The sequence below is a fragment of the Dermatophagoides farinae genome, chromosome 6 (assembly GCF_024713945.1).
Source record: "Dermatophagoides farinae isolate YC_2012a chromosome 6, ASM2471394v1, whole genome shotgun sequence".
Classification (NCBI taxonomy): Eukaryota; Metazoa; Arthropoda; class Arachnida; order Sarcoptiformes; family Pyroglyphidae; genus Dermatophagoides; species Dermatophagoides farinae.
Genome location: NC_134682.1, coordinates 703,715 through 729,802, shown reverse-complemented (window position 1 = coordinate 729,802; position 26,088 = coordinate 703,715). Strand labels below are relative to the sequence as shown.

The window sequence follows — 26,088 nt, the reverse complement described above, 5'->3', positions numbered from 1 at the left end:
GATTGATTGATTTGTGATTAATAATCACTAAATCCATTCTTGTTCCGGTTTATTATTACACACACACATACCTATATAATAGAAATTTCCAACAAAAATGACAAATGAGAATCTTTTGTACAGATCATCATCATCGTTAAATTCTGTGTAAATACCACCGGCAAAAATGAAACGAATTTCATTCTGGTCATCATCATTCAGTTTAATTATCATATTCTGGCTTGTTGTTGTTTCAATTGTTTCATCATTGAAAATTGAAAATCAATCTGTTAATGATAAGTACAGAACAACAACTGCGGCGGAGAATTCAATAAGAATTCAAGAGAAAACACCACCACCACCACCACCACCACCACCACCAAATAAAGGCGGTAAACATCATCAGATTCCAATTAAAATTAAATTACACGGTAATATTTTTGTGTTTTACATTTGAAATTCAATCATCATCATCATTTTTTCTACAAAAGTTTGGTTTGCGTTATTCGGTTGGATTGCTTGTATTAGTTCGACAATTTTATGTGCCCGATGTACTGGTGATCTTTGGCGTGATAAGAAATTATTCGGCATACCATTATGGTATCGTTTACATCAAATAACAGCCATTCTAGGTTTCATTTGTAATTCAATATCAATCATTGTTATTGTAATACAAGCTGATGGTAAACTGAAAACAAACATACATGCCATTATTGGTTATGTATCGACCATATTGATTACAATACAAGCTATGACTGGATTTCTGAAACCAGATAATCAATCTGATTATCGAATCATTTTCAATTATATTCATTGGCTTATCGGTACAATGGCACATTCGTTAGCATTGATCAATATTTTAATGTCGGCAATCAAAAAAAAAATAAACAATTCTTATGGATGTTTGTTAGCTATCTATTCATATATTTAGCATTTACAGATTTATTACGAAAATTGGATCTAAATCGATTACGATCATTGTCGGCGAAAAAAATTATACTGAAAACCATTGATCATTATTTGTCATATTTTTTGTATTATTCACCATTTTCACATTGACAATCGGAATGATGATAAAAATTTTTGACTAACTAATAATGTGAAAATTGGATACTAGATGGCGTGTGTATAAGTTTTATTGTTTTTTTTAAATTAAAAAAAAAATTTTCAATCCAACACTCGAATGTTACCGTTGCTTTGCAGATCCATTTTTTGTAACCGATTTGCAATAAATCTGCGTACCCATTTTGATTTCATAATAAAAATAACCAATTCATTATATTGATTAATCAGAAATCTGATGATTGCATAATTGAAATAAAGATTTTGTAACAGATACATGAACATGCGATAGAAAAACATATCCATACGATTCATTGTGATGGGCATTGGTTTTTCAATTTGTATAGTGTCAAATACAAATTTAATGAACAATGTAAATCTTGATCCAATTATGTATTGATTATATGATATCAATATTCTTTCAACCATTGTAGCTGAATCATGATCATAATTCAAAAAATGTGGACGTACATCATTATCCAGAATCAATTGACAACGTTTGCGAACCGTATGTAGATCACCAAGACAAAGATTATATTCATCTTCAATGCCTAACAGATGACCAATAACGGCCCAAAAATGGACAATTGTTTCGATATCTTCTTTTCGCAATGAAAAACCAATTTCTTTTGGATAAAGAACCAAAAATCCAACAAAAGCCCACTGTGTTAAGGTCATATCGACACACGAAATGGACATTGTATCTTTATTCGGCATTTTTCCTTCATTTTGTTTATCCGATACATTGGCGTGCATGTTTTTTACCTGTATGGACAAACAAAAATCAATCAAACAATCAATCAATTCATCAATAAAATGGTCACTTACAATGTTCAATGTTTCATATGCTATATCATTTTTTAACCAAATTTTATTCACATACCATTCACGAACAAAAAATGCTGTATAATAATAACGATAAAATGTTGTGACCAAATTTTTTGATTTTCCCGTTTTATTTAATGTTTTATAAATGGATGGATTAAAAATCGACACTAATAAACCACTTAAATGGCTAAAAACAATACTATATGAATATCGATCATATAATGATCGAATTTTTTTGATTCGATCCATATCGATCCATGATGGTAAATGATGATTTTTTTCCCGATGATAATCAATAGGTAATTTTGAACCAATTGAACGGAATTTTGCATACGATTCATCAATTAATGACATTGGTTTTTTTTTGGTAAATTTTGGAAGAAGAACAAAAAAATCAAATAGAAATTGCACAAAAAATAGCAACCACAACAACAAATGTATGAAGATGTTGAAACAATTTTTCCACTACAGCTACAAACTACTCAAACTAGAAAAATGACGACAAAACAACAACAAGTTTGGCCATATTATCGATTAATTGAAACAAAAACGTTCTCTCTGTGCGTGTATACAAAAAAAACGAACATTGATAATGATAATTTCCAGATAAAATTCATTTTTTGTTTGTTTGTCATTTCCATTTTATTGAAATTGAATTAAAAACCAGACTAGATGAATACATATGATACATGTATACATTGATGATGATGAAAGGCACTTTATGTTATATATATCGAATAATATAATAAAATTGATTGATTGATTGATTGATTTTTTTTTACAAAATAAATTCCTAATAACTTAATTTCAAATAAATTCAATTCCTTCATATTTATGTTTGGTACTTATTTTCGTTTCGGGCAACAATAAATGTCCATCTGGTAGACGAAATACCATTAAATATGTAGCGACAGTGTTAGCATCTTCTTCCGATTTGATTGCAATGACAATTTCTGTACCCGATGGGCTGAGTTTAATTTCCTCTGGTAATGGTAACAATTTCATTGATGAAAATCCATGCGTTTTTATTAATGGACCAATTGAATGATTTTTGTTGACCATGGTGAAATTATCATCAGCTATTAAAAAAATATTTGTACCACGTTGTTCATCCAATGAATCATCATATGGTTGATGAGAAGCACGACGTGGTAGAAAATACCATTGTTTTTTTTCCATACTCCATACGGCTGCTTCATGTACTAGATAACCGGGTGCTTCAATACCGGCTGCTCTTCGTAATTCAATATAACGCAGTCTCCAATCCAAATGTTCAACATGACCAAATGCAGAAATTTTTTTAACATATTGTGGATCATAATTTAAAATTTTATCACCATTCGGTGAAGTCCATTCTTTGCCTAAACTGCCAACATAAAGATGATCATCTTTAACCGTCATCCATTCACATTTGAATCCATTACCAGTGCTATGGCCATTTCCATTGGGAAGAATAATCCATGGTAACATTAAAGAATCACGAATTTCAAATACAATACCAGTTCGATCATCACAAGTATAAAGTTTACCATTAAAAACAACTAATTCCGATAATTCCATTCCACGACCACCAGAAGAAAATTGTGAGCTTAATTCTATTTCATTTGGTTCAAATTCCACTTCAACATTATGTGTATGTGGATCGAATACAAGTTGACCATTTAGTATATATGATAAATAGGTGTTTGATTTGGCCAATGATCGTGATTTTTTATCCAAATCAGCAACAACGGCAATACTATAACGTAAACGTCCATCATTCATTGTTTCAATTGCAGTCATTGGATAGGTTCGATTATAGATAAATAAATTATTATTATCAACATTATGTCCTTGATGACAATTGGACAAAAGACAATCACAGGCAATTAATTTTTCATGCCAATGGCCATGTTCATCATTTAATGCTTCAATCGTATCATGATTACTTGGTGGCATGTATGCATAAAGTATCAATAAAACAAATGCACCAGAAATGATTACAAATGATACAAAATTTGTCTGTTGTCGAACAAGATTTGAACTAGAACCAGGTATTGAATATGAAATAGGTGTTCGAATTGCTCGACGCCAATCATTCATTTTTTTTTCTTTCTTTCGTTCGTTTGTTTTCGTTTCAACCGTTTCACATTTAACGACGATGATCAATTTCACCTATTGTGAGAATTAAAAAAAATGAATGAATGATTTTTTTTGCATCAAATCAAATCAAAACAAAAAAAACAGGTCAATCTTACGTTTTCTTTTTTATTCTGACCTTTTGATATTTATTATTGTGGTGATGATATTGAATGGATTGAAGATGAAAAAAAAAACATAAATTTATAGATATAAATCAAATGTATGTGAAACGTTCATTTATTAATGATGATGGAACAAATTCATTCATTCATTCATTTTTTTATTTTATTTTGATTCAAAGAAAATTTTGAAAAAAAAAATATTCGATGTCAACAAACTGTCGACGACGACTACAATGAAGCCGTGTGTGTGTGTGTGTGTAAACACTGAGAAAAACAGCCAGCAAGCCAGCCGTTATTAGCCATTCATATACGACGTGTCATAATTCATAATTTGCAAAAAAAAAAAAATTTTTTGTTTTTTTATTTTGAATTTATAATCATGATGATCCATGTCAAATATGATCATCATGGATTTTTATTCATTTCATAATTCAGCGATGCTCATCATCACCATCATCATGATCATCAGCGAAAATTTGTGAAAAAAAAAATTTTCAAATCAAATAAATTTTCATTTAAATGAAAAAAAAATTCACGTTTTGTTTTTTTTTGTGTGTGTGTGTGTGCGTGTGTCATTGGATCGATTGAACAAACAAACAAACAGGATTGCCGCATTCGACATGGTAAATATGACCTTTTTTTGTGAATGAAAAAAAAAAATTTTCCCATCAAATTCGTTTGTGTGTGTGTGTGTGTGAAACCAGACCAAACCAAAATTGGAAAAAAACAAACCTCAACGGCATTGTTCCAAAATGGACAACAAGAAAAAATTTTTTTTTTCATTTTTTAAAATCAAATTTTATATTTGTTTACAGGTCGATGACAAATGGGATTCAAACGCACACACACGCACACGCACACAGGTGACACATTGATGACATTTCATGGTAGTAGATGAAGTAGGAGAAAAAAAATAGTCATGATTTTTTTTTTTGTACGATGATCATCATCATTTACGACATTGAAATTTTTTTCGTTGTTGTTAAATAATCCATAAGGTCAGGTCAGAAAAAAAGTTGTCTACTTTTTTTGTGTGTGTGTGTGTGTGTGTTTGTTCAGGCACGCGAGTTCAATTTTTTTTTTCTTTAATGCGAATCATCAAATTATTTAGTGTGTGTGTGTGTGTGTGTGTGTGTGTGTGTGTGTGTGTGTCCAGGAACAAGTATAAAGGGAGCAGAAAAAAATAATTACGCACACAAATCAATTTTGTTCATGTTTTGAAGATGATTATGATGATGATGATGATACAATTTTTTTTTCAAATTAATTAGGAAAAGAAAAAACGAACTTTTGTACACGTCGTCATATGTCTAATGATGATCAAGGCAATTACCGTATTTTAGAAAAATATTTTTGCATTCACACGGAACAATCTGCATACACACACACACACACAGACACACCTATTGGATGATGATGATGATGAATTTTTTCCGATACAGATTGTTTCATCATAACCAAATAATACTAAAATCATCAACATCATTATCAGACAATAGTAATTATTATTATTATCATCATCATCATCATCATATTGAATTTCCTTAATTCAATTCATCTTTTTTGCTCTACTCTAGTAGTAGACATTTTTCATTGAATTCAATTACAATTTCTTTCTCTCTCTCTCTCTCTCGCATCATCATCATTATCATTTTGATCCATTCTTTATACAATGATGATGATAATGATGATTTTGATGTGATGAACGCGCGCACGTATACAATGAAAATGAATTAAATTTTTTTTTTTTTCGTTTTGTTTTGTTTTCTGTCGGTCATTCATATAAAGATTCTTTTGTGTATGTATGTGTGTGTGTGTGCACGCGGATGAAGATAATGATGAATAGGGATGGTGATGATAGATGGATATTAAATCAATTCATCCCGTCTATATACCGGAAAAGCAATTTTTTATCATCCCTTCATTGTCAACAAAATTTTGTGAATATAATTCAATTACAATATGAATTTTGATGATCTGATTGTGTTGTTGTTGTTTTGTTGTTGTTGTTGTTATTATTGTAATGGTGATCTTTATCATTAGCCCAAAAATTATTATCATGGATAAACCATGGTGTAAATGGTCAACGAAAAAAAAAGGATCGTTATCTTTATCATCATCATCATCATCATCATCATAATCATCGGTATCAATATGATGAAAATAAAAGTGCACAAAAATAAGGCGTTGAAAATTTTTCATTGAATTGTTGTTGATATTTGTGTTTTGAATATGATAATAATAATACTGGTGATGATGATCATCTTTAAAAATTTGGTGGTTGAATAATGATGATGATGATGATGTGTGGCCATTTTTCGTTTGGCATTTTCCATAACGCCACACACACACACACACACATGATAATGGTGGTGGTGTCCAACCTTAAAATCATATAACGATGTGATATGGATACATGGATATGAATGATGGCAAAAAAAAAAAAACAAAACTAGGCTACATCTAATGTTTTGTTCTCTTCCGTAAAAATTATTTTGCATTTTCCATATCTCCATTCCATGATTTCTGGGAATTTGTTTTGTTTTTGTCTTTTTTTTTCCTGATCTGATAAAAGTTGATGATGAAAAATTGGAAAATCAAAATGAATGATGATTGATAATCTAATTATTATCACAAATTATTATTATTATTATTATTATGATAATGATGTTGATCACTTTATCAATCAATCAATCATTTTTATTATTATATTATCATTATTATAGCTATTTTGATTTGATTATGATTGATTAATTGACTGATTGATTGATCGATTGATAGATGTCGTCGTCGTCGTCGTCGACGGTGTTCAACAATTTTTTTTATTGTAATTTACAAATCATCATCATCATCGTTTGTTCAATGTGAAATACTTATTCGATCAATCAAAAAAAAAAAAAAAAAAAAATTCACAAAAAACGAAACAAAACGAAAATTTACGACTTTTTTTCAATTCAATTTGGTAATTTCTATTATAAATCAAACCTTTGTTTTTTTTTGTGATCACATCACATTATCATTTGTAATTAATGATGATGATAAATCGAGGTACAATACGTTTTTGTTGCGAATTTTTTTTTGTTTTTGTTTCGGATATTTCGTTTGTATTTCAACAACAATAGAAATGAAAAAAAAACAAACAAACGCACACACACACACACACACACACTTGATTAACAATCAAATCATAAATCATCAATCTAAAGTGGAGCATCTTTATCATTCATTTATTCATTCATTCATTCATCGTTGTTTTTGAATTGAGATTTTTTTTTGTGTGTGTGAGTGTTGTCATGTTGATCTGTTTAAATTGTTTTTTTCTGTCTTATGTGCTGACCATTCATCTTTCATTTTGGTGCTGTGTGCGTGTGTGTGTGTGTGTGATGGTTAATAATATAATGATGTCGATGATGGAAAATAACAATCATCATCATCATCATCAATTTCAGATCTGGACATTGGTCATCGTCGATCATATATTTGTGGATTGTTTGTTTTTTTTTTTTTTTTTTGATTAATATTCAAAATGCAAATATATCGATCAGTTTTTTTCTTTTGAATTTTTTTAAATTATACGTTCGTGTATAGAATTTCTTAATTTTTTTTTATCGTCAACACACACGGTTGATTTGAGATCTACCAAAAAAAAAAACGTCGATGCTGGAACTCGAATCCATGATTTTTCATCGTCATCGTCAGCAAACAGTTGATTTGACATCAAATCAACAAAAAAAACGCCGATGTTGGGACTCGAACCCAAAACCTTCCGGTTTCCGGTTACTGTAACTATTATAGTGTTAATTTAAACACCAACACCCACTTTTGTACAGAAATAAAAGCCGGACATTCTAACCAATTGAAATACACCGGCGTTCATATCTGATCACGAATTGACGGACATCCGGTTTCAAAATGACCGGCGTCATTTATCACCCAATCGGGTCAATTTGAGACCTTTCTATAGGCAACGAAAGGAGAAAATATCAAACGACAACAACAACAACAAAACATGACCGATCCAGATACATAAAATAATTTTACCAACAACAACAAGTGTGCGTGGATTCCGACCCAAAATAGCGAAAAAGCCGAAAATAACGACTGAATAAAATAGCGACTGAACGAAAATAGCGAATTCGAATACGTATACGAAAAGTGCGAAAGTGATTTAACATATGGATTGAACAATTCAATTTAAGGGGGTTTGGAAGTGTTGAAACATTAAGAAACCGATTTTTTGGCTTATTTGAAAGAGTGTTTCTAGATGGTGCTGTGGGCCGAATTGGCTGAGTTATGGAATTTCAAAGCGCAGAAAGTCACAATTTTTATGTAGTGGTATTTTATTGCAGTGCAGCTGACTTCTGTGTGCTAAGCACATTTTCAATCGTATTTCCATTACTTGTTTTCCTCGTAGATTTTTTGTTTGTGAATTTTTTACTTTTTTATTATTTGTTTGTTGATTAAATCATTATGAATCGTCGGATTTTTTTTGAGACAAAAAAGTTCGAAAGGGATGCACGGCGGTGCTGGGTTTACAAAGAAACGAAATTCGGATATCGAATTTTGGATTTATGGTCTTTTCTCAATCACTTGATGACGAAGGTCATATGCAAGTAATGCGATGGGGATATCACATTTCAAGAGACTGCTATTGAAGGACATGGTTTTAAGATTACGATTTCTTGTGAATGTGGAACCAAGTCCACCCCTTCTTGCAACTTCCTAAACACATTCCGAAACAAAGGATATGAAGTGAAGCAAAGGTTGCTGTTTGCCATGCGATGTATTGGTGTTGGTTACAGCGGGATGGAGATGTTTTGTGGATTGATGGATCTACCTACCTGCTCCAATTTCCAGGAGACAATATGATAAAATTATCAACCGAAATTCCTGCAAAAATGTTGCTTTGCGTTCTATGGAATCTTAGCGTTGTTTTTGAATGAGTCACCTTCGGTGAGGTTTGGATTAATCTAATGAATTGAGACCACCTAACCTCAGCCAATTTGCCACTCGAAATTTTCTTTGTGTATGACGTTGGAAATTTTCGTGTTTATATTTCATCAAAAATTTGTTTACATGGTGTTGAAACCATCTCATCATCCATCAATCCCACCATCACCCTTCCCCATCATCACTGGCTTTACGATCCTCCAGTTGGATCGCTTTCACCACCTGGATTTGCATATCATTTGTCTGGATCCATCATCATTGTTTTCGCCTCACATCATGATTATGATGTTTAATCTTGTTTAAAATTTTTGTATTGTTGATACTATTGATTGGCCATTGCCGATCATTATATTTGATTAAATAAAATTTCATTTTTAATTTTAAAAAAAACCTAACCTAAATTAAACTAAACTAAATTGATTGATTGATATTCAAAAATTCATTTTGATTACTTTCGCTCTTTTCGTATACGTATTTTCATTCGCTATTTTTGGCTTTCTCTATTTTCTTCATTCGCTATTTTAAGCCATCGCTATTTTTTTCGCTGTTGTTCAAAAATCATCTGTTTTATACATATCATCATCATGATGAATAACTAGCAACGTATAAACTGGGAAAAAAATTATTTCACGGAAATTATTAATACAAAAATCGAAATACATCTGAATTCAAAAATCAAATCAAACCTAGAAGCTTAATTATATTATTATGATGATATGATATATGTGAATGGTAGAATAGAACATCAATCTTTCATTGTTTGTTTGTTTATTTCCAATTATCTTGAGAAAACAATCGACTATAAAAATACAAAAATAAAGTACAAAAGACAAAAACAAACATCATTATACGTGCGCACACAATAGACAAACAGAACAATCGAATAAAAACAGATGATTGTATCAAACAAGAAATGAAAATAAAACCATCACATTATGATTTGATATGATTATCTTTTTTTTTCAAAAAAAAAAAAAACGAAAATTATTTAATGATGATCCACTCTATTGTGTATTCGGTCATCCATTCATATATATTGTTACATTTGTCTCTCATACATGTATGAACAACAAAAACACAATCACAATCATCAATTTGAAGACAAGAATCCAAATTCATTGATTTTGTTGGTGATGATATTCAAAGGAAAAAGAGAGAGAAAAAAAAACATTCACAAATTCGTGGATGAATTGATCATCATCCTGATCATTTATAATCTTGTGTTGATGATGATTTGATGATGATTTTCATTCATGTGTTTCAAGTGTGTGTGTGTGTGTGTGTGTTCCAAAACAACATCTTTCTCTTTCTTTTTTTTCTCTAAAATCCAAAATCATTATGATGCTCAACATACACACTTACACATTCATTGTATGAATAACAACATACAGGCATTGAAAGAAAATTTTTCTTCCACATATATAATATACACGCCTTGTTTCTTTTCAGAAAAAAAAAGTTTGGTCCCTTTTTTTCCCATTCATTTCGTTCATTTTATTGTTTTTTCTTTTGATTTTCTTCTTCTTCTTCTCCTTCTACTTTTTGTTGAATGTGCACATCATATCACAGCCAGTTGTTGCTTCAAATCATTCATTCATTCACTTGCTGCTGCTGCCATGTATGACAACAACAAGTAAAATGGCAGCATTCATCATTTCATTTAATTCGTGATTGTTGTTGATTCATATCACAACAACAACAAAAAAAAATTCATTTTTTTCAATTCATAATCTCGATTATCATCTGTTGTCATTTGTTATTTTCATCCACTTGTTGATGGAATTTTTTTTTCAGAGTAAATTTTGTTTCAGTGTGTGTGTCTGGTGATTTGTTGGTGTGATTTTTTTTGGTGAAAATATGAATGCAATGACGATGATGATCCATATTGACCAAATGAAATTTTCTGGTTTTTTATTTTAAATTTATAAGATGATGATGATGATGATGATGATCACAACAGCAACATTATCATCATCATTGTCAACATCGATCATGTCAATAATGGTTGCATCATATCATAATTATAAAGATAAACGAAGAAAATGTTTAAATTCAAATTTCAAATCGAATGATGGTCATCATCATCATCATCATCGAAATCATCAAAATCGCCATAATCAACATCATCATGATAACGTCAACGACAACGAAAACGATGACCATTGTAGTTGTTTCGACAACAATTTATCCGGACAACAACAACAACAACAACAGCAAAATTTTTCCATTATATTGACAAATCAACATCAGGTAAGTCATGATTTTTTTTGTTTCTAAAAAAAAAAAATTTCAAAATTTTTCCCAGCTTAATGATGCAATGTTGAATCATCATCATCATCTACACTTGGAAATCAATCAATCGAGCTACGAATGAATGGATGGAGAAATTGATTTTCTTTTTTTTTCTCCAACAAAAAATAATGGTTTTTGGAATTTTGATTCAAATGATTTTTCTGTTTTGTTTGTTTCCTGTTGCCATTGTTTTGTTTTGTCGTCAAATCATCATCATCATCATCATCAGTGAATTTTGATCCTGATGATGATGTGAATGATGATTGTTCATATCGATAAATTTCCGTATTTTAAATTTTGAATCAAATTCGTCAAATATCGATGATTTGAAAATTGATTCGATTCGTTTGGATTTTGATTTCCACAACACTTTCATCTTGGAATTTTTTTTCTCTCTTTCTCGTTACATTTGATTTTGACCATCACAAAAAAATGTCGATGCACGATGAACATAATTTGATGATGATGATGATGATGAAGTGAAAAAAAAGAGTCAAATGCTGAAAACAAAACAAAACATAAACCATAACCATCCATAATTAACAAATTATTATTATTTGTCTAAGGTCAAATTGGATGTTGTTGTTGTAGTTAGTGGTGGTGAACAACAACAACAAAATATCTCTCTGTCTGTTTGTTTGTTTTTTTTTTTTGCTTTTTTCAAAAGTTTAAATTGATTAAATTCAAACTGATGATCACTGTTTTCTCCATGATCCGATTTTCGTTATTGAACGAAAAAATTTTGAAAATTTTTTTTGAAAAGTTCAAGTTTTTTTTTTGATTGAAATTTTTTTTTTCATTTCTTTCACCCAAATTACACACGCACACACACACACACACACAAACATCATCGATCATTGTTTGAAAGCATTTTTTTTTTCTTCAAAGATTTATCATCAGCCATTTTTTTTGCTGCATCATTTCATCTGTTTGTTTTTGTTTTAATTGTTCCCAGAAAAAAAACACAACAAGTGGTTTGTAAATAAAAATGTTTCAAATAAACAAACAAACAGACACTTGTTGAATGTAAAACTTGTTGAATCTGAAACTTGTTGTTGCTGTTGTTGTTGACCACCGCCACCAACACCATCATTTATCGACAGTTGTAATTTTTTCATTCTTTTTTTTTCACAACCATCCACTATATAATATACAAGAAAAAAAGAGTGGAACTTTATACAACAAATCTAAATGCCCGTTTATTATCATCATCATCATCATCATCATCCTAGTCTTCATAATGATTATATCGTTGAGAATGATGATGATAAGGTTCATCACTTTTTTTTCCAATACTGAATAGTGTATGTGATGTGATGATGATGAATTTTTATAACATTTTAGCATATCCAAAAAAAAACATTACAATTTTCCAATAAAGGCCAACATCATCATTGTCCGTTTTGTCATCATCATCATCATCATCATAAGTTTATTTTGCCACCTTTTTTTTCCATGTATATCCAATTCATTCGGATTACAATGATGACCAAACACATATGGCTTATCTTTTACTGTCTATGTCTGAGCTACCCGAACAATGAGAAAAAAAATGATGATGATAATTGCGATAAATGTATGATGATTCTCTTGATTTCTTTTTTATGATCAAAAGCAAAAAAAAAAAAAAGACAGTTTGTACATACACGAATAGTGGACACAAAGGATTAGCCATCATCATTATTTAGTTCAAAGATGTTTCTTGAATGGATCATCATCATCATCATCATTGCCATAATCACCGGGATAAGTCAACCATTGAAGATGACAACAACAACAACAACAACAACGAAAAAAAAAAATGTTTTCAATTCACATCAGCTGAGAGAAAAACATTTTTCATTTCATTTCATTTCATTTTTTTTTCTTTGTTAAATCGATTCAATCACACACATATGGATTTTTTCTTTTATTCATTCAGTTTTGCCGTGAGATATATCTATTGATGAATTTATTGTAGAGAAGAAATAATTATCGATAAATGTGGAAAAAAAAATTCATTCAATCATTCATCAAAGTTAAATGAGCCTTTATTCATCCAATTTTTTTTTATTTTTTTTTTGACTTTTGTCTGCCAGTCTGTTTGTTTATGTGTGTGTGTTGTCATGTTTCCTTATTGGTTTTTGTTTTTTTTTCTTTTGTTTTGATTTTTCTTTCATATATACATTGAAAAAAATCCTAGCGGGAAAAAATGGCAAATTTTGTACAGCAACAGTAAGGCAGGGGATGGAAAAGTGTCCGTAAAATGCGTGGCTTACATAGACTTTTTTCCCCATTTTTTTCGGGGTATAGAAAAAAAATAAATTATTATCAATTTTATCGATGAAACCTGTCTACCTTTTCAGATTGCTGTTCAGTTATCATTATTTTTCATTAAAAAAAAATCAATCGAAACAATCATAAATATGCATACATGTGTGTGTGTGTGTGTGTGGTTCTGCCATTGGTTTGTCGTTTGTTTGTATCTCGTGGTTTGTCCATGAATGAATGAATGAATCGAATCTCACGAATTTTTTTTTTTGATTTGTTTTGTTTATTCAAATTCATGACGTGTGCAGTGTGTGTGTGTGTCCGTTTGCTTGTTTGTGTTTATTGTTTAATCAATAGTCCATTTTTTTCTGTTGTTGTTGTTGATGATGAAAATGTTTCCAATCGATTATGATCGATGTCAAATGATCAATACATACACACGCACACAATATGCCTAAATATAGTCATTTTGAACAAACAAACAAACAAAAAAAAATGTCAAGCCAATTGGAAAACAAAAAATCGGAATCAAAGTCCATCATATTTATAGGAAAAAAAACCACGACAATTTGTCCACCACAATGTTTGCAGCACACACACACACACAAACACTGCACACGTTTAGAGTTTTTTTTTCTGTTGTTTGAATATTTCATTTTGTATTCACCTTGTATTGCAGTCGTTGTTGTTTTTATTCATAGAATTCGTGTGTTTTGCATATTTCCATAATAATAATAATATCGGATAAATGAATCCAAAAAAGAAAAAGAAACAAAAAAAAATTCATCATCTATCATCATTAGTCTACAGAAAAAGAAAAGATCCCTTTACACTTACCATTAACATCTGCTTTGTTTTTGTTTGATTTGAAGTTTTGAAGGATTTGATCAACATGAACACACACACACACACAATAAAATAAACTTCATTGGCTGACCACAGATTAAATACGAATATATCAGCATGATATCGGACAATGGATCAATGTACATTTTGTGATCATGATGATGGCTTTGTTTTGTGGCTCAGCTGATTTGATGATGATGGTGATTGTGATGCAACAGCGATTATCATCATTATCATCATCACCATAATCTTTCAACTAATTGATATTCATTTCCCATGTTTACGATACGATTTTCATTTGTTTTTTTTTCTGTAATGTTTCAGATCATTTATGATGGTTATTATTATTATCATCCATTTCCGGAATGTTTGTAGTAGTGGTGTTGATTTTTTTTTTGTTTCTTCATCATCATCATTCAATTTGCATATTTGATGGTAATAATAAAATCCCTTGTGATGTGGAACATGAACGAATTTTTTTCTTTTTTGCATTTGAATTTATTTCATTTTAATTCAAATTTTATATTGAATGAAATGGAGATGGAATCATGAAATTTTTTTTTCTTTTTTTTCATTGAATCATATTTATCGTGACTTTCGACAATGATTCGTATTTGGCATTTTCATTTCATCCACCGCCTACCTAGTAACAAGAAAAAAAAATCTGTTTTGTGATTGAAATTTGAACTTTTTTTTATCATCATGATAAAGTTCATGAACTCTTTTTTTTTGCTGTCCATCTGATTTTGATGCTAATCTATTGTGTCAGATGTGGAATTTTTCGTGGAAATGAAAAAAACAAACAAACAAACAACGTTTCCAGTAAAGTTTCTCATTTTTTATCATTTCATCATCATCAAAAATCTTTTTAATCACAAAAATTCATAATCCATATCCACATTGATATCTGAATATGTTTTCTCTGTATCATCATCATCATGAACATCATGAACATCATCAGTTTGATGATGGCTACACCATGATCATGTTGTGAATGTCGAAGACTCATGGTGAATGGTAAACGAGAAAGAGAAAAAAAAATGAAAAAAAATTGCTAAAAACAACAACAGCATGTGGTCGACTGATGATCATCGTACAAGGTAAAAAAACAAACAAGGTGATGAGAGATAAAGGGAGAAAGAAATATGAAAATGAAATTTCAATTCAATTCAAAGCATCCGTTTGAATGATGATGATGATCCAATTTCACTGGCTGAATTGAATGTGAATCATTTATTTTGTTAATAATTGGCATTGGTGAAAAAAAATGATTTTTCATTCATGGCCAAATTTCATTTCGTTTTAGTTTTTGTTTTTTTTTGGAATTTTGTTCATTTTCCAAATGATTCATTCATTGTCTATTGATCGAATGTTTAGGCTTTTTGTTTGTTAGTTGTTCACCATGTGTGTGTGTGTGTGTGTGTTTTCACCATCAAATTTTGGTCAAATGAGTCAATGCCATGCCAAAAAAATGTTGTCGATGATGACGATGACGATGATAGGTGTCAAGTTGACTAATTATGGGCCATAAAATTTACGCGAAAACAAAACAGAAACAAAAAACCATTTTCATTTGGCCTGTTCATTTTCAATTGTTTTGTTTTTCATTTTTTTGTTTTATTTCTTTAGAGACACAATTTTCAAGATCATCGAAAAAAATTTTATAGTTTTTTAAATGGAGTTTTTTTTGCGAAATCTAAGCGAAAAGTTAAATTCGGACAAAAAAAAACGAAAAATTCAACATTGACCAACTTGTTTGTGTGGCGATGATGATGATATGATGGCCAAAATCATCACCATCATCATCGTTGTTGTTGTCATGTTTGATACAATTCGATGATTCACGGTAATCAAAAAAAAAAAACGGTTCAAAATTGTTGTTGATGCTAATCGTCTTTCATGATCCTGTTGGTGATTTTTTTTCCTTTTTCATCATTGTCCTCGATGCGTTATGTATGTATGTAATGTAATATTTATGTATTTTGTACACGTTCATTTCTATGATCATAATATCGTTGAATTCATTTATACAACGTTTCAATTGAATCATCATCAAAGAAAGAAAAAAAAATGAAACAAAGTAAAAAAGTCATTTTGGTTCACACACACACACACACACACATGGAAATCATTTTTTTAGCCATTATAATACATCATCATCCGAAAAAAATGAATTAATTTCTCACGAAAACAAAACAAAACAAAAATTTTTCGTTGATGATCATTTTTCTCAAAAAAAAAAGAAAAATTATCATATTTCTATTTATCGTTTTGTGGCTTGTCTTAATCTCATCCGTATTTTTAAATCGTTGCTACTGCTGCTGCTGCTGCTGTTGTTGTTGACTACCTGTGTTGACCATTATCATCATTGATGATGATGACCATCATCATCATTTTATAAATGAAAATGGCTCCCATTTCCATGTTGTTGTTGTTGTTGTTGTTGTGGTACGTTTTTTTGTTTTGCTCTGTGTTCGACGTTCATTCATTCATTCATTCATTCATCTTCCTTGAATGTATAATTGACGATGACGAGAAAGAAAAAAATTTTTAATTTAACCAATTATCGTCGTTGACAAAAAAAAACCAAAAAAAAACGACTATGTGTGTTTGACAATTATTGTGCATCACATCATTATTAACTCTATCATTTATCATTTTTTTTTCTTCGTTTGTTTATTAATTTTAATTTTCTTTGTTTTTTTTCCAGTATCCAAAAAATTCACCATCACCATCAATGTTTCCGATTGAATCATGTAATCGAATTAATGGTGATGATGATGATCATGATCATCATTATTACCATCATCATCATCATCATCATCAAAATCATCGATATCAAAAACGGCCATTATTATCATCATTATCATACCGATCATCATCAATATTGATTCTAATCATAATGATAATTTTGTTTAGTCATGATTTTGTTACTGTTTTTGGACAAAAATTCTCCAATAATCATCATCATCATCATAATCATCAGAATGATAGAATTTCACAATCGATAAACAATGAACAAAATATTATTAAAGATTTTCATCATATGATGAAAAAAAATTCCAATCATCGATTGATACGTCCATCACAGGCTAAAACTACCACTACTTTTATTGTTGAACCAAAAAATCTATTGCCAATTGTAATGGAAAAAAATAATAGTGATATTTTTCATCAAAATCAATACGATGATGATAAACAAGCCAATTATCAAATTGTAAAAAAAAATAATAAAACAAAACACAAAACAAAAATGTCACCGAATTTAAAACAATTTAGTGATTTAAATGTTGATCTTGTGTTTGAAGATAGTGTCGATGTAAATACAACACATTATAATCAAACCTACAATGATGATGATGGTGATTATGATGATGGCCACAATTTAGGAACCATTATAATGCCATTAGATTCTAGTGAATCGATTGATGGTCCAAAATCGATTGTTTTACCACCACCATCACCACCACCACCACCACCAGAATCATTTCCATTGAATCATTATTATTCAATTAATAATCAGCCGAAAAAATTGACAATAAATGCCAAATCGAATGAAGTTGATCTTCGTTCAAAAATGTTTATAATGACAAAATTGATCGAACCGAATACAAATCGAGTTATTTATACAAATCATTATAATGGTACTGCGTTTAATCATCAATTATCTGATCTCGTATCATCACCAATTACACAATCCAATTCGAATACAATACAAACATTGGACGATGTTGAACAACGTAGCCAATATTTGCAAACATCAAACTCTGGTGATCATGTATTAAGACCGTTTGTACGGCGAACTACAAATCACAATAATCGTCGTCCTGTATTCAATAATCAAAACAATTTTAATCATCTTCAATATCCAGAAAAATTATCAGATGCTCAACATCATCATCATCGTCGTAATAAAAATGATAACAATGAACCACAATGGTCATTACCGGTGATTGAATTGAAACGTTTGACACGAACAGAATCGACAATGAATCAATCGTCTATTGTTACACCATCATCTGGACGATTGATGAAACTGACCACGGCATCGCCATTGATTATCGAAAATCCCATCAACGAACCAGCTAATCAACGTGATCCAATGAATTCTCATCAACGTTTAATGATGATGATGTTTCATAAACGTTTACCATTACTTAGTAATGATGAAGGATTCATATTAACCAGACCCAATGTTACTGATGCTGGTGGAATGGTGGAAATTATTGAGAATAATGATAATTCTTTAATTGATAAACGTGATGATGATGATCGACGATTGAATGATGAATCGAATGTGAATGCGAACAGAAATCAAAAAGAATTTAAACGTCGATTTGGTGAAATGCTTGAGCCGCCTCGTGGTCGAAATTTTAATTCATTTAAAATGAACAACAATAACAATCGTGGTCTTTCCAAAGAGGATGTGTCGATCAACGATCTTGAATTGGATGATGAATTTCAGCCATCACGGTTGAAGAATAACAACAAAAACAAAAATAACAACAGTGTCAATAATAGTGGACAGAATAATTTTCATCCAAAAAATGTGAATCAAAACAACAACAACAACAAACCATCATTACAACAGCAAATGATGGTATCACCACCACCCCAACAACAAAATAAAATCATCTTTAATCAACAAGGATTTCCACAAACATTACATCAGATGATGCCATTATTTTTTGATAAATTTATGGCACAATTATCTAATGGACCACCAGTAGCACCATCGCCGCCACTACCGCAATCACTTCATTCAAATCATATTGATAATGATATCGGTGATTTAGATGCACCAATGGAACGAAGATTAACCGGTGGTGGTAAACAGTTATCGGGAGCAGTACAGCCACCACCACAACCACCACCACCACCACCACCATCATCGTCAATATTTGCTAATGAAATTATACCTACTGGTAATGAATTTGATACGAATTTTCCAACCACTGGTGGTTTAGTGTCATGGCCAAAAATATTTCGTTTTACCGATGGTCGTATTAATTTACATGATTTTGAACGTGAAAAAAAACGTTCAAGAATCAAATTTAGCCATAAACTGGGTAAAAGTCATCCATTATTCAATATAAAACGAGATTCATTTCTAATATTACATGGTGGAACATTCAATCAATAATTATGACATTAAGGAAAAAACTTTACCACCAACAACAACAACAACAAAAAAACTTATGTGGTGACGTTATCCACACTTAATTGTTAAATTTTTATTTGGAATTTCAAATTTTTATTTTTTTCTTGTTCACAATCATCATTAATGGCAGACAAAAAGTTTTTGTTTTTCATACCTACTACTTACAACAGCTAACAACAGCCAACAACAACAAAAAACATGACAATTATAATGATCTTGTCTTGAAGATGATGAAATATTTCATTAAAAAAAACCAATAATTAATCACCACATTCAATTAACTGTGGAATTTTTTTTTCTTGTTGTTTTTTATTGGTAACCAAAGCGACATAGAATATGGAATATATTCATCTAATAATGACAAAAAAAACGTTTAGATGAAAAATTCTTTGTGTGTGTGTGTGTAGTTGATTCAAAATGTCTGAATCAATGGAAAATTATCTATACCGGATTTATTGTCAATTATCGCCATTTTATTTGAAATCTTTTTCACCCAATATACATGGTTCGATTTTTGATTTTCATACCAATTTTTGTCTATTACAGGACAACAACAATAATAATAATAATAATAATAATCGTTCCAACAAAAAATGGCTAATATGGGCAATACCCTATCAGGAACGTATTTGTTTTTCATTATTAATATTGATTTCATTTTATTATGCAACTTCTGGCTATAATTTCATCCATTATGGTGATACATTTGAATTTTTGATTGGTGATTTTAGTTTAATTACTGAAGTTAAATATGGTTCATCATTACGACGTACGTATTCATTGTTCACGACGTTTGCATTTCTTACCGTTGGTTTCACTATTTATCAATCATTCAATACAAACGAATCGAAAGCATATCGTACATATATTATGTATTTACGTGAATTTGATAGAAATCATTATGTTTTACATAGATCCATTAGAATGAATAAAAAACAATTATCCAGATCTACGATCATTCTTCTCAATTATTTGCGACGAAGATTTGATCCGAAAATCACAGAATTTAAATCATCATTCAATAAATTTTATTGTCTGGCCAGATTTTTTCATTGTAAGTATTCAATAAATGAGAAAAAAAATTGGTTAATTCTGATTCTGATTTCATTTCCAAACAAGTCATAGTCAATTGTTTAGCTCATCTGATCAAAATGGACAAATTCATATATGAACGACCATTATGGCAAATTATAGGACGTATTTTTGGCTTTCAAATTACATGCATATCGATCGATTTCCTACTGATATTTGCCTATTGTCCAATAATGATTGGCTATTTTATCACTATGAATGGTATACGTTCGATTAATTTGTTACGGCGAGATTTTTTGGATTCAATAAACAAAATTCAAATGATTTCTTCGAATTGTAAACACAAATACAATCAGACAGTTAAATTGAACATATTGATTGAAAAACTTATCCTGCATAGATATATGATGTATGTGCGATTGAATATTTTTTCCGAACAAATTATACCATATTTTTCGCCACTAATTATTCTATCAACAATAATATCATTTGTAACCAATCAATTTATTTGGAATTGTTTACAACAAATACGTGCTGATCAATATCTATTACGTTGTTTGTTTTATTATTTTCTAATTCTAAATTATTCAAATATGTTAATATTAACATATTGGATAGCGAAATTCAATGCAAAACTTGATTCATTGAGATATGTTCTGCAAGCAACAATATGGCATACAAATCCATTGTCGAATGATCGTTTTAAATTTCATTTAATGTTCATCCATGAACGTATGGTTAGTAGAAAACCATTTGGGATGAAAATTGGTCCATTTTCAGTGTTGACACGGTTCGTTTTTGTAAAGGTAAAGGTTTTTTTTTGTTTTTTTTTTTTTTGTTTATCCGTATTTTATTCTATAATTGAATTATTTCCGGAAAAATTTTTTAGCTCATCATTATCTATTGTCGTTTCACAATGTTATCGAATAAATTGTTTCAATGAATGTGGCGAAATGATTATGATGGAATGTAATAATTTCTCGCAGACTAATTTTTTTGTTTTCGTCTTTTAAACTCATTTATTATGCAAAAAAACAACAACAACAAACGAACGAGTGGCTTAACTAAATTGATCGATATGCGAGAAACGAGAAATAAATTAAAATGCTAATATTGATTTAACATTCATTCATTCATTCATTCATTCATTCATTCATTCATTATTAAACTTTTGTTTTTTCCGTTTTTCATTGAAATCGATATGATTATAGAAATAATAAAAAAAAATTTAAAAAAAAAGTTAAAAATGATAAGAATCAACACTATCCCGAGGATCATTTGCTAAAAGTTTGGACATTGTAACGGTCGTCCAACAATTCTTCAAGTGATTCTCCATTTCCGTTTCATGTGTGTGTATATATATGAAAGAATCATCATGTGCGATAAATCAATCATACAATTTCATTTGGATCGTTTTTTGCATCGATTCTATTACATTTTATCAAAGTTTTATTTAACTTCATATTCTGGTGGTTCAATATTTGATCATTATTGTAAATTTTTATTACTAGATTCAACAGAATGTTTGTTAATCAATTCGTTGCCAGTGAAGGAAAAATTTCAATTTTTTTTATCATTCATTGTAGTATTTTATTATGTAGCCATCATTTTTGATTTAATCAATTATTATCCGGACATAATTAGATTCATAGCTGGTGATTTGGTATTATTTTTTAGCGATCAAACAAGTACAATACCGAAAATTTTGTGCATAATGCTTGCATTTACAATAGCATCAGTGACATTTATTGTTTATTCATCGATGAATACAAATCGATCATTAGCATTTCGTACGATTATTCTTTATTTATATGATGATGAAACAGCAATTGAAACGAATGAAAAAACTGTGGATAAATTTCGTAGAAAATGGCCAAATTCTGTATACTCAAATGTGACAATCATGTTTCTTGATTATATAAATAAAAAAATACCAATACGTGTGGCTGAACATAAACAATCTATTGATCGTTTCTATAGCTATAATGCCGCGTTTTATCGTAAGAATCGTTTTTTTGTGGTTAAATCTTTTTTTTTTTTTTTTGGTTGAATTTTAATCACATTTATTCATGGCTTTAGTGTTTTTAAATATAGTTGCACATCTTGTTGATTGGCAACAATTCTATTATACACATCCATTATGGCAAATTATTTTGCGTACCATTACAATGCAATTGATTTGTAGCCTATTGAATTTCACTTATACATTCATTCAATTTCCATTATTGATTGGTGGCCAGTTTATAATGTTGGCATTTAATTTCATCAAACAATTACGTTTCAATATTATCATGTGGACAAGACGATTACGACTATTGACCAATGATGAATGCAATGATGAAACAATTGAATCAATAAAACGTTTACAATTATTACCAATAATTGAACGAAAATTAATAACATTATTCAACATGTATGTACGATTGATTATAATCAATGAAGATTTACAAAATTATGCATCCGGATTAATATTATCGGCATTATTCACTACATTTTTAGCAAGTGAAATGATTATTGTTTATAATGAACATTTTCATAATGAAAAATATATTGTAAAAGTTTGGCTTTATTATTGTCTATTTTTGGATTATTCTGTAATGATATTGTTTACATATTTTGTATCCAAAGTGAATACAAAAATCAATTCAATCCGTTTTTCAATACAGCAAACAATAAATCATACAAACAGGATGGCCACATTTCATTTTCGTTTCTATATGGCCACTACATATGAACGTATGATTAGCAATAAACCATGGGGTATAAGAATTGGTTCAATTACAGTGTTGACAACATGGGTTTTTTTTCGTGTAAGTTAAGTGTTCATTAATCATTTTTTTTTTGTTTTTTTAATTTGATTTATCCATCAAAAAAAAAAAAAAAAAAAAAAAAATAGCTCATCATACTGTATGCACGTTTCACAATGTTGGCGTTTAAATTGACAAAATAAAATAAAAAAATGAAAATTTTCTCATCATCATCATCATCATGCTATATATCGATCGATTATTATCGAAATTGACTATTTTGAATAAAAAAAACTTCATCTAGAAAAATTATTCAAATTAAATTGAACTTTGACTTTTTATTTTCATTCATCATGAGTTGAATTTTTTTTTTCGATAATGATGATGAAATTATTGGTTTTTCTGCTAAAATTAAACGAAAAAGAAAAACTTTTTGGCCATAAAATCAATACAATTATTAGATACAAAAAAAATATTACATAAATTGGGAATTCACAATGAAAAAAAAATGGTGAAGAAAATTTTTACTTTCCATAAAACTTTATTTTTTATTCATCACTGAACATGAATGCAACCAACTCAAACAAAACCAAACGTAAACAACAACAACAACAACAAAAAAACAAATGTTCCATAACGAATGACAAAAGGGAAAAGAATTTCAAAATCATCATCATCGTTGATAAATAATTTTCATTTCACAGAGATTTCATTACAAAACATTGATAAAAAAAAATGAATGAAAACATTGATCAAACACTGCATTATATTCACAATATTCTATCTGGTTTCTATCTAAGTTCATATTCACCAAAATATTATCCATCCATTCTTGATTTCTATACACATTTTCTGTTGCTTGATTATAAAAAATGTTTGATGTTATCATTACCACGAATGGAACAATTTCGTTTTTTTCTCACCACCATCATTGCAATCTATTATATGACATTCAGTATGAATATAATCCATTATACAGATACTGAACGTTTTTTATTGGGCGATTTGACCATCATCATAATTGGTGAATCAGACAATCTCATACATAATTCTGCCCTGTTTGCTTGGTCTGCATTAACAATCGGTTGGTTACTTGTTTATGATTTATTTCATACAAAACGATCGAATGCATATCGTACAACGATAATTTATATTAATGAACGTGATGATGATCCAAATTTTGAAAAAAAATATAAAAAATTAACAAAATCATCGATACTTTTATTCAATTTCATACATCAAATACTTCCAGATAGTAATAGAAATTTTAAACAATTTTCCAATCGTTTGTTTTGTATTACACAAATTTTTCATTGTAAGTTTTTGTTTCTGTTTTTTTTTCACAATAACAATGTCTTTTTTCGTTTCGTTTCATTTCAATCAGTTATCATCAATTTATTCATTCATTTCATTCGATTAGAAGATTTTATCCATACACGACCATTATGGCAAATTTTAATACGTGCAATATCCATACAAATGATGGGCATTGTTTTGAATTTTTTATTTTCATTTTATTATTCAACATTAACATATAGTGCATATATTCTATGGCTTGGATTGAAAACAATAAAAAATATTCGTAAACAAATTGACACATTGCTCAGGAAATATCAATCAAATGAAATGGCAACAGAAAAAATTCTTAAACAATCAAATATTTTTATCCAATTACGATTGTTAAAATTGTTTCATGTATATACCCGTATAATCATTTCTACTGAACAGATTGAATCATATGCATCACGTATGATGTTATGGGCCATATTTTTCACTTATATTACAAGTCAATTTACAATTCATTTGATAAATGAACTGAAAAATGATAATATTATCATCTGGATTTCGCTATATTACATATTGTTTCTTGAACATGTTGTCATGTTTTTATTATCATACATGATTTCTACATACAATTATCGTTTAAATTCCATACAATACGACATTAGACGTACTGTTATTGCATTGAATCAAAAATCCAGTAATCGTTTTAAAATCAAAATGATGATCATCTATTATTATTTGGTCAATCTGAAAACGTTTGGCATAAAAATCGGACCAATTACGGTGTTGAATAAAATTATTTTCGTCAAAGTAAGTTTTTTTTTTGATTCAATTTTCAATTCATACATTTATAAATAAATAAATATGTCGGATATGTACAGATTATCATCTATTATGCTCGTGTGACAATGCTTTGGCAGAAATTATTTGGTCATTAATAATTAACAAACGACATCAACCAAAAAAAACATGGCCAAAAAAAAAATCGATAAACGTACCGCCATGAAAACGAAAAACTTTTTGGGAAATCGATGGAAATTTTCCGACAAAAAAAACACAAAGGGTAGGAAAAAAAAGTCAATCATCATTTGTCATTTTTTTTCATCATAATGGGTTGTTTTTTTTAAACATTCATCATACCATTTCACATTCATTGTAAAACTAAATTTAAATTTTTAGTTTTTCTACTTAATTTGAATTTGAATTTTTCTGTCTTTGTACATGAAAAGAAAAAAAAATTCTTTCACCAGCAAAAGTTGTACATTGTTTGGTTCTTATATATCGATTGTTTCAACAGCAAAAAAAAAATCAAGAAATGCTCAATTTTTTTTTTTTTTGGTTTTGAAAACATAAATTTTATCGACTCAATTAATGGCCGATATAAATGAGTCAATCGTTTATTGGGTTTAATTAT

At 29.5% G+C, this 26,088-nt stretch overlaps 7 protein-coding genes and 1 non-coding gene across 14 annotated transcripts in view; 4 read left to right on the top strand and 4 right to left on the bottom strand.

The window, feature by feature from the left end:
• Positions 1–26,088, bottom strand: part of glob1 (globin 1) — a 57,680-nt gene that overhangs the window by 5,657 nt on the left and 25,935 nt on the right. Inside the window, exon 1 of one of the 2 annotated variants that reach the window (XM_075731796.1) lies at positions 5,865–5,872. The exons of the other annotated variant lie outside the window; for it this stretch is intronic. The gene's annotated coding sequence lies outside the window, so the exon portion shown is untranslated. Of the gene's footprint in view, positions 1–5,864; positions 5,873–26,088 lie in introns of those variants that run through there. 2 annotated transcript variants of the gene reach the window in all.
• LOC124493574 (putative ferric-chelate reductase 1) lies at positions 98–910 on the top strand. The gene is made up of 3 exons (XM_047056673.2): positions 98–147; positions 286–410; positions 471–910. Exons 1-3 carry the CDS (start codon positions 98–100, stop codon positions 908–910), a joined length of 615 nt encoding a protein of 204 aa, XP_046912629.2.
• Positions 821–2,409, bottom strand: LOC124493331 (uncharacterized). The gene is made up of 2 exons (XM_047056397.2): positions 1,870–2,409; positions 821–1,806 (listed from the first exon to the last, which is right to left on the bottom strand). Exons 1-2 carry the CDS (start codon positions 2,221–2,223, stop codon positions 1,147–1,149), a joined length of 1,014 nt encoding a protein of 337 aa, XP_046912353.2. The 5' UTR covers positions 2,224–2,409; the 3' UTR covers positions 821–1,146.
• Positions 2,486–4,378, bottom strand: LOC124494111 (soluble calcium-activated nucleotidase 1). 2 transcript variants are annotated; one of them, XM_047057263.2, is made up of 2 exons: positions 4,127–4,378; positions 2,486–4,023 (listed from the first exon to the last, which is right to left on the bottom strand). In XM_047057263.2, exon 2 carries the CDS (start codon positions 3,949–3,951, stop codon positions 2,677–2,679), a length of 1,275 nt encoding a protein of 424 aa, XP_046913219.2. In that variant the 5' UTR covers positions 3,952–4,023; positions 4,127–4,378; the 3' UTR covers positions 2,486–2,676. The 2 variants fall into 2 exon arrangements, with proteins under 2 accessions (XP_046913219.2, XP_046913218.2); XM_047057262.2 differs by having other exon boundaries at positions 4,107–4,363.
• On the top strand, positions 4,697–19,888 carry LOC124494268 (uncharacterized). Of its 5 annotated transcripts, none has more exons than XM_075731788.1 (2): positions 4,697–4,735; positions 17,161–19,888. In XM_075731788.1, exons 1-2 carry the CDS (start codon positions 4,733–4,735, stop codon positions 19,591–19,593), a joined length of 2,436 nt encoding a protein of 811 aa, XP_075587903.1. In that variant the 5' UTR covers positions 4,697–4,732; the 3' UTR covers positions 19,594–19,888. The 5 variants fall into 5 exon arrangements, with proteins under 5 accessions (XP_075587903.1, XP_075587899.1, XP_075587904.1 ...); XM_075731784.1 differs by lacking the exon at positions 4,697–4,735 and adding an exon at positions 10,665–11,312; XM_075731789.1 differs by lacking the exon at positions 4,697–4,735 and adding an exon at positions 15,530–15,550.
• TRNAK-UUU (transfer RNA lysine (anticodon UUU)) lies at positions 7,848–7,983 on the bottom strand. The gene is made up of 2 exons: positions 7,946–7,983; positions 7,848–7,883 (listed from the first exon to the last, which is right to left on the bottom strand). It is a non-coding gene; the product is annotated as a tRNA-Lys (tRNA).
• On the top strand, positions 20,006–23,462 carry LOC124494269 (uncharacterized). The gene is made up of 5 exons (XM_075731841.1): positions 20,006–20,665; positions 20,731–21,433; positions 22,288–22,433; positions 22,723–23,145; positions 23,203–23,462. The coding sequence occupies exons 1-5, from the start codon at positions 20,029–20,031 to the stop codon at positions 23,460–23,462; spliced, it is 2,169 nt and encodes a 722-aa protein (XP_075587956.1). The 5' UTR covers positions 20,006–20,028.
• LOC124493571 (uncharacterized) lies at positions 24,126–25,664 on the top strand. The gene is made up of 3 exons (XM_075731840.1): positions 24,126–24,705; positions 24,775–25,484; positions 25,556–25,664. Exons 1-3 carry the CDS (start codon positions 24,126–24,128, stop codon positions 25,610–25,612), a joined length of 1,347 nt encoding a protein of 448 aa, XP_075587955.1. The 3' UTR covers positions 25,613–25,664.

Bases quoted from the DNA above. Each gene is read 5' to 3' on its own strand.
- LOC124493574 (XM_047056673.2), top strand. From the start codon at position 98: ATGACAAATGAGAATCTTTTGTACAGATCATCATCATCGTTAAATTCT. The intron at 148-285 runs GTAAATACCACC...TGATAAGTACAG, and splicing joins TCATCATCGTTAAATTCTGT to AACAACAACTGCGGCGGAGA. The intron at 411-470 runs GTAATATTTTTG...TTTCTACAAAAG, and splicing joins AATTAAAATTAAATTACACG to TTTGGTTTGCGTTATTCGGT.
- LOC124493331 (XM_047056397.2), bottom strand. From the start codon at position 2,223: ATGTCATTAATTGATGAATCGTATGCAAAATTCCGTTCAATTGGTTCA. The intron at 1,807-1,869 runs GTAAGTGACCAT...TTGTCCATACAG, and splicing joins CATATGAAACATTGAACATT to GTAAAAAACATGCACGCCAA.
- LOC124494111 (XM_047057263.2), bottom strand. From the start codon at position 3,951: ATGAATGATTGGCGTCGAGCAATTCGAACACCTATTTCATATTCAATA.
- LOC124494268 (XM_075731784.1), top strand. From the start codon at position 10,992: ATGATGATGATGATGATGATGATCACAACAGCAACATTATCATCATCA. The intron at 11,313-17,160 runs GTAAGTCATGAT...TTTTTTTTCCAG, and splicing joins TATTGACAAATCAACATCAG to TATCCAAAAAATTCACCATC.
- LOC124494269 (XM_075731841.1), top strand. From the start codon at position 20,029: ATGTCTGAATCAATGGAAAATTATCTATACCGGATTTATTGTCAATTA. The intron at 22,434-22,722 runs GTACGATTATTC...TCATGGCTTTAG, and splicing joins AAATCGATCATTAGCATTTC to TGTTTTTAAATATAGTTGCA. The intron at 23,146-23,202 runs GTGAAATGATTA...ATATTGTAAAAG, and splicing joins ATTCACTACATTTTTAGCAA to TTTGGCTTTATTATTGTCTA.
- LOC124493571 (XM_075731840.1), top strand. From the start codon at position 24,126: ATGAATGAAAACATTGATCAAACACTGCATTATATTCACAATATTCTA. The intron at 24,706-24,774 runs GTAAGTTTTTGT...CATTTCAATCAG, and splicing joins TATTACACAAATTTTTCATT to TTATCATCAATTTATTCATT. The intron at 25,485-25,555 runs GTAAGTTTTTTT...GGATATGTACAG, and splicing joins ATAAAATTATTTTCGTCAAA to ATTATCATCTATTATGCTCG.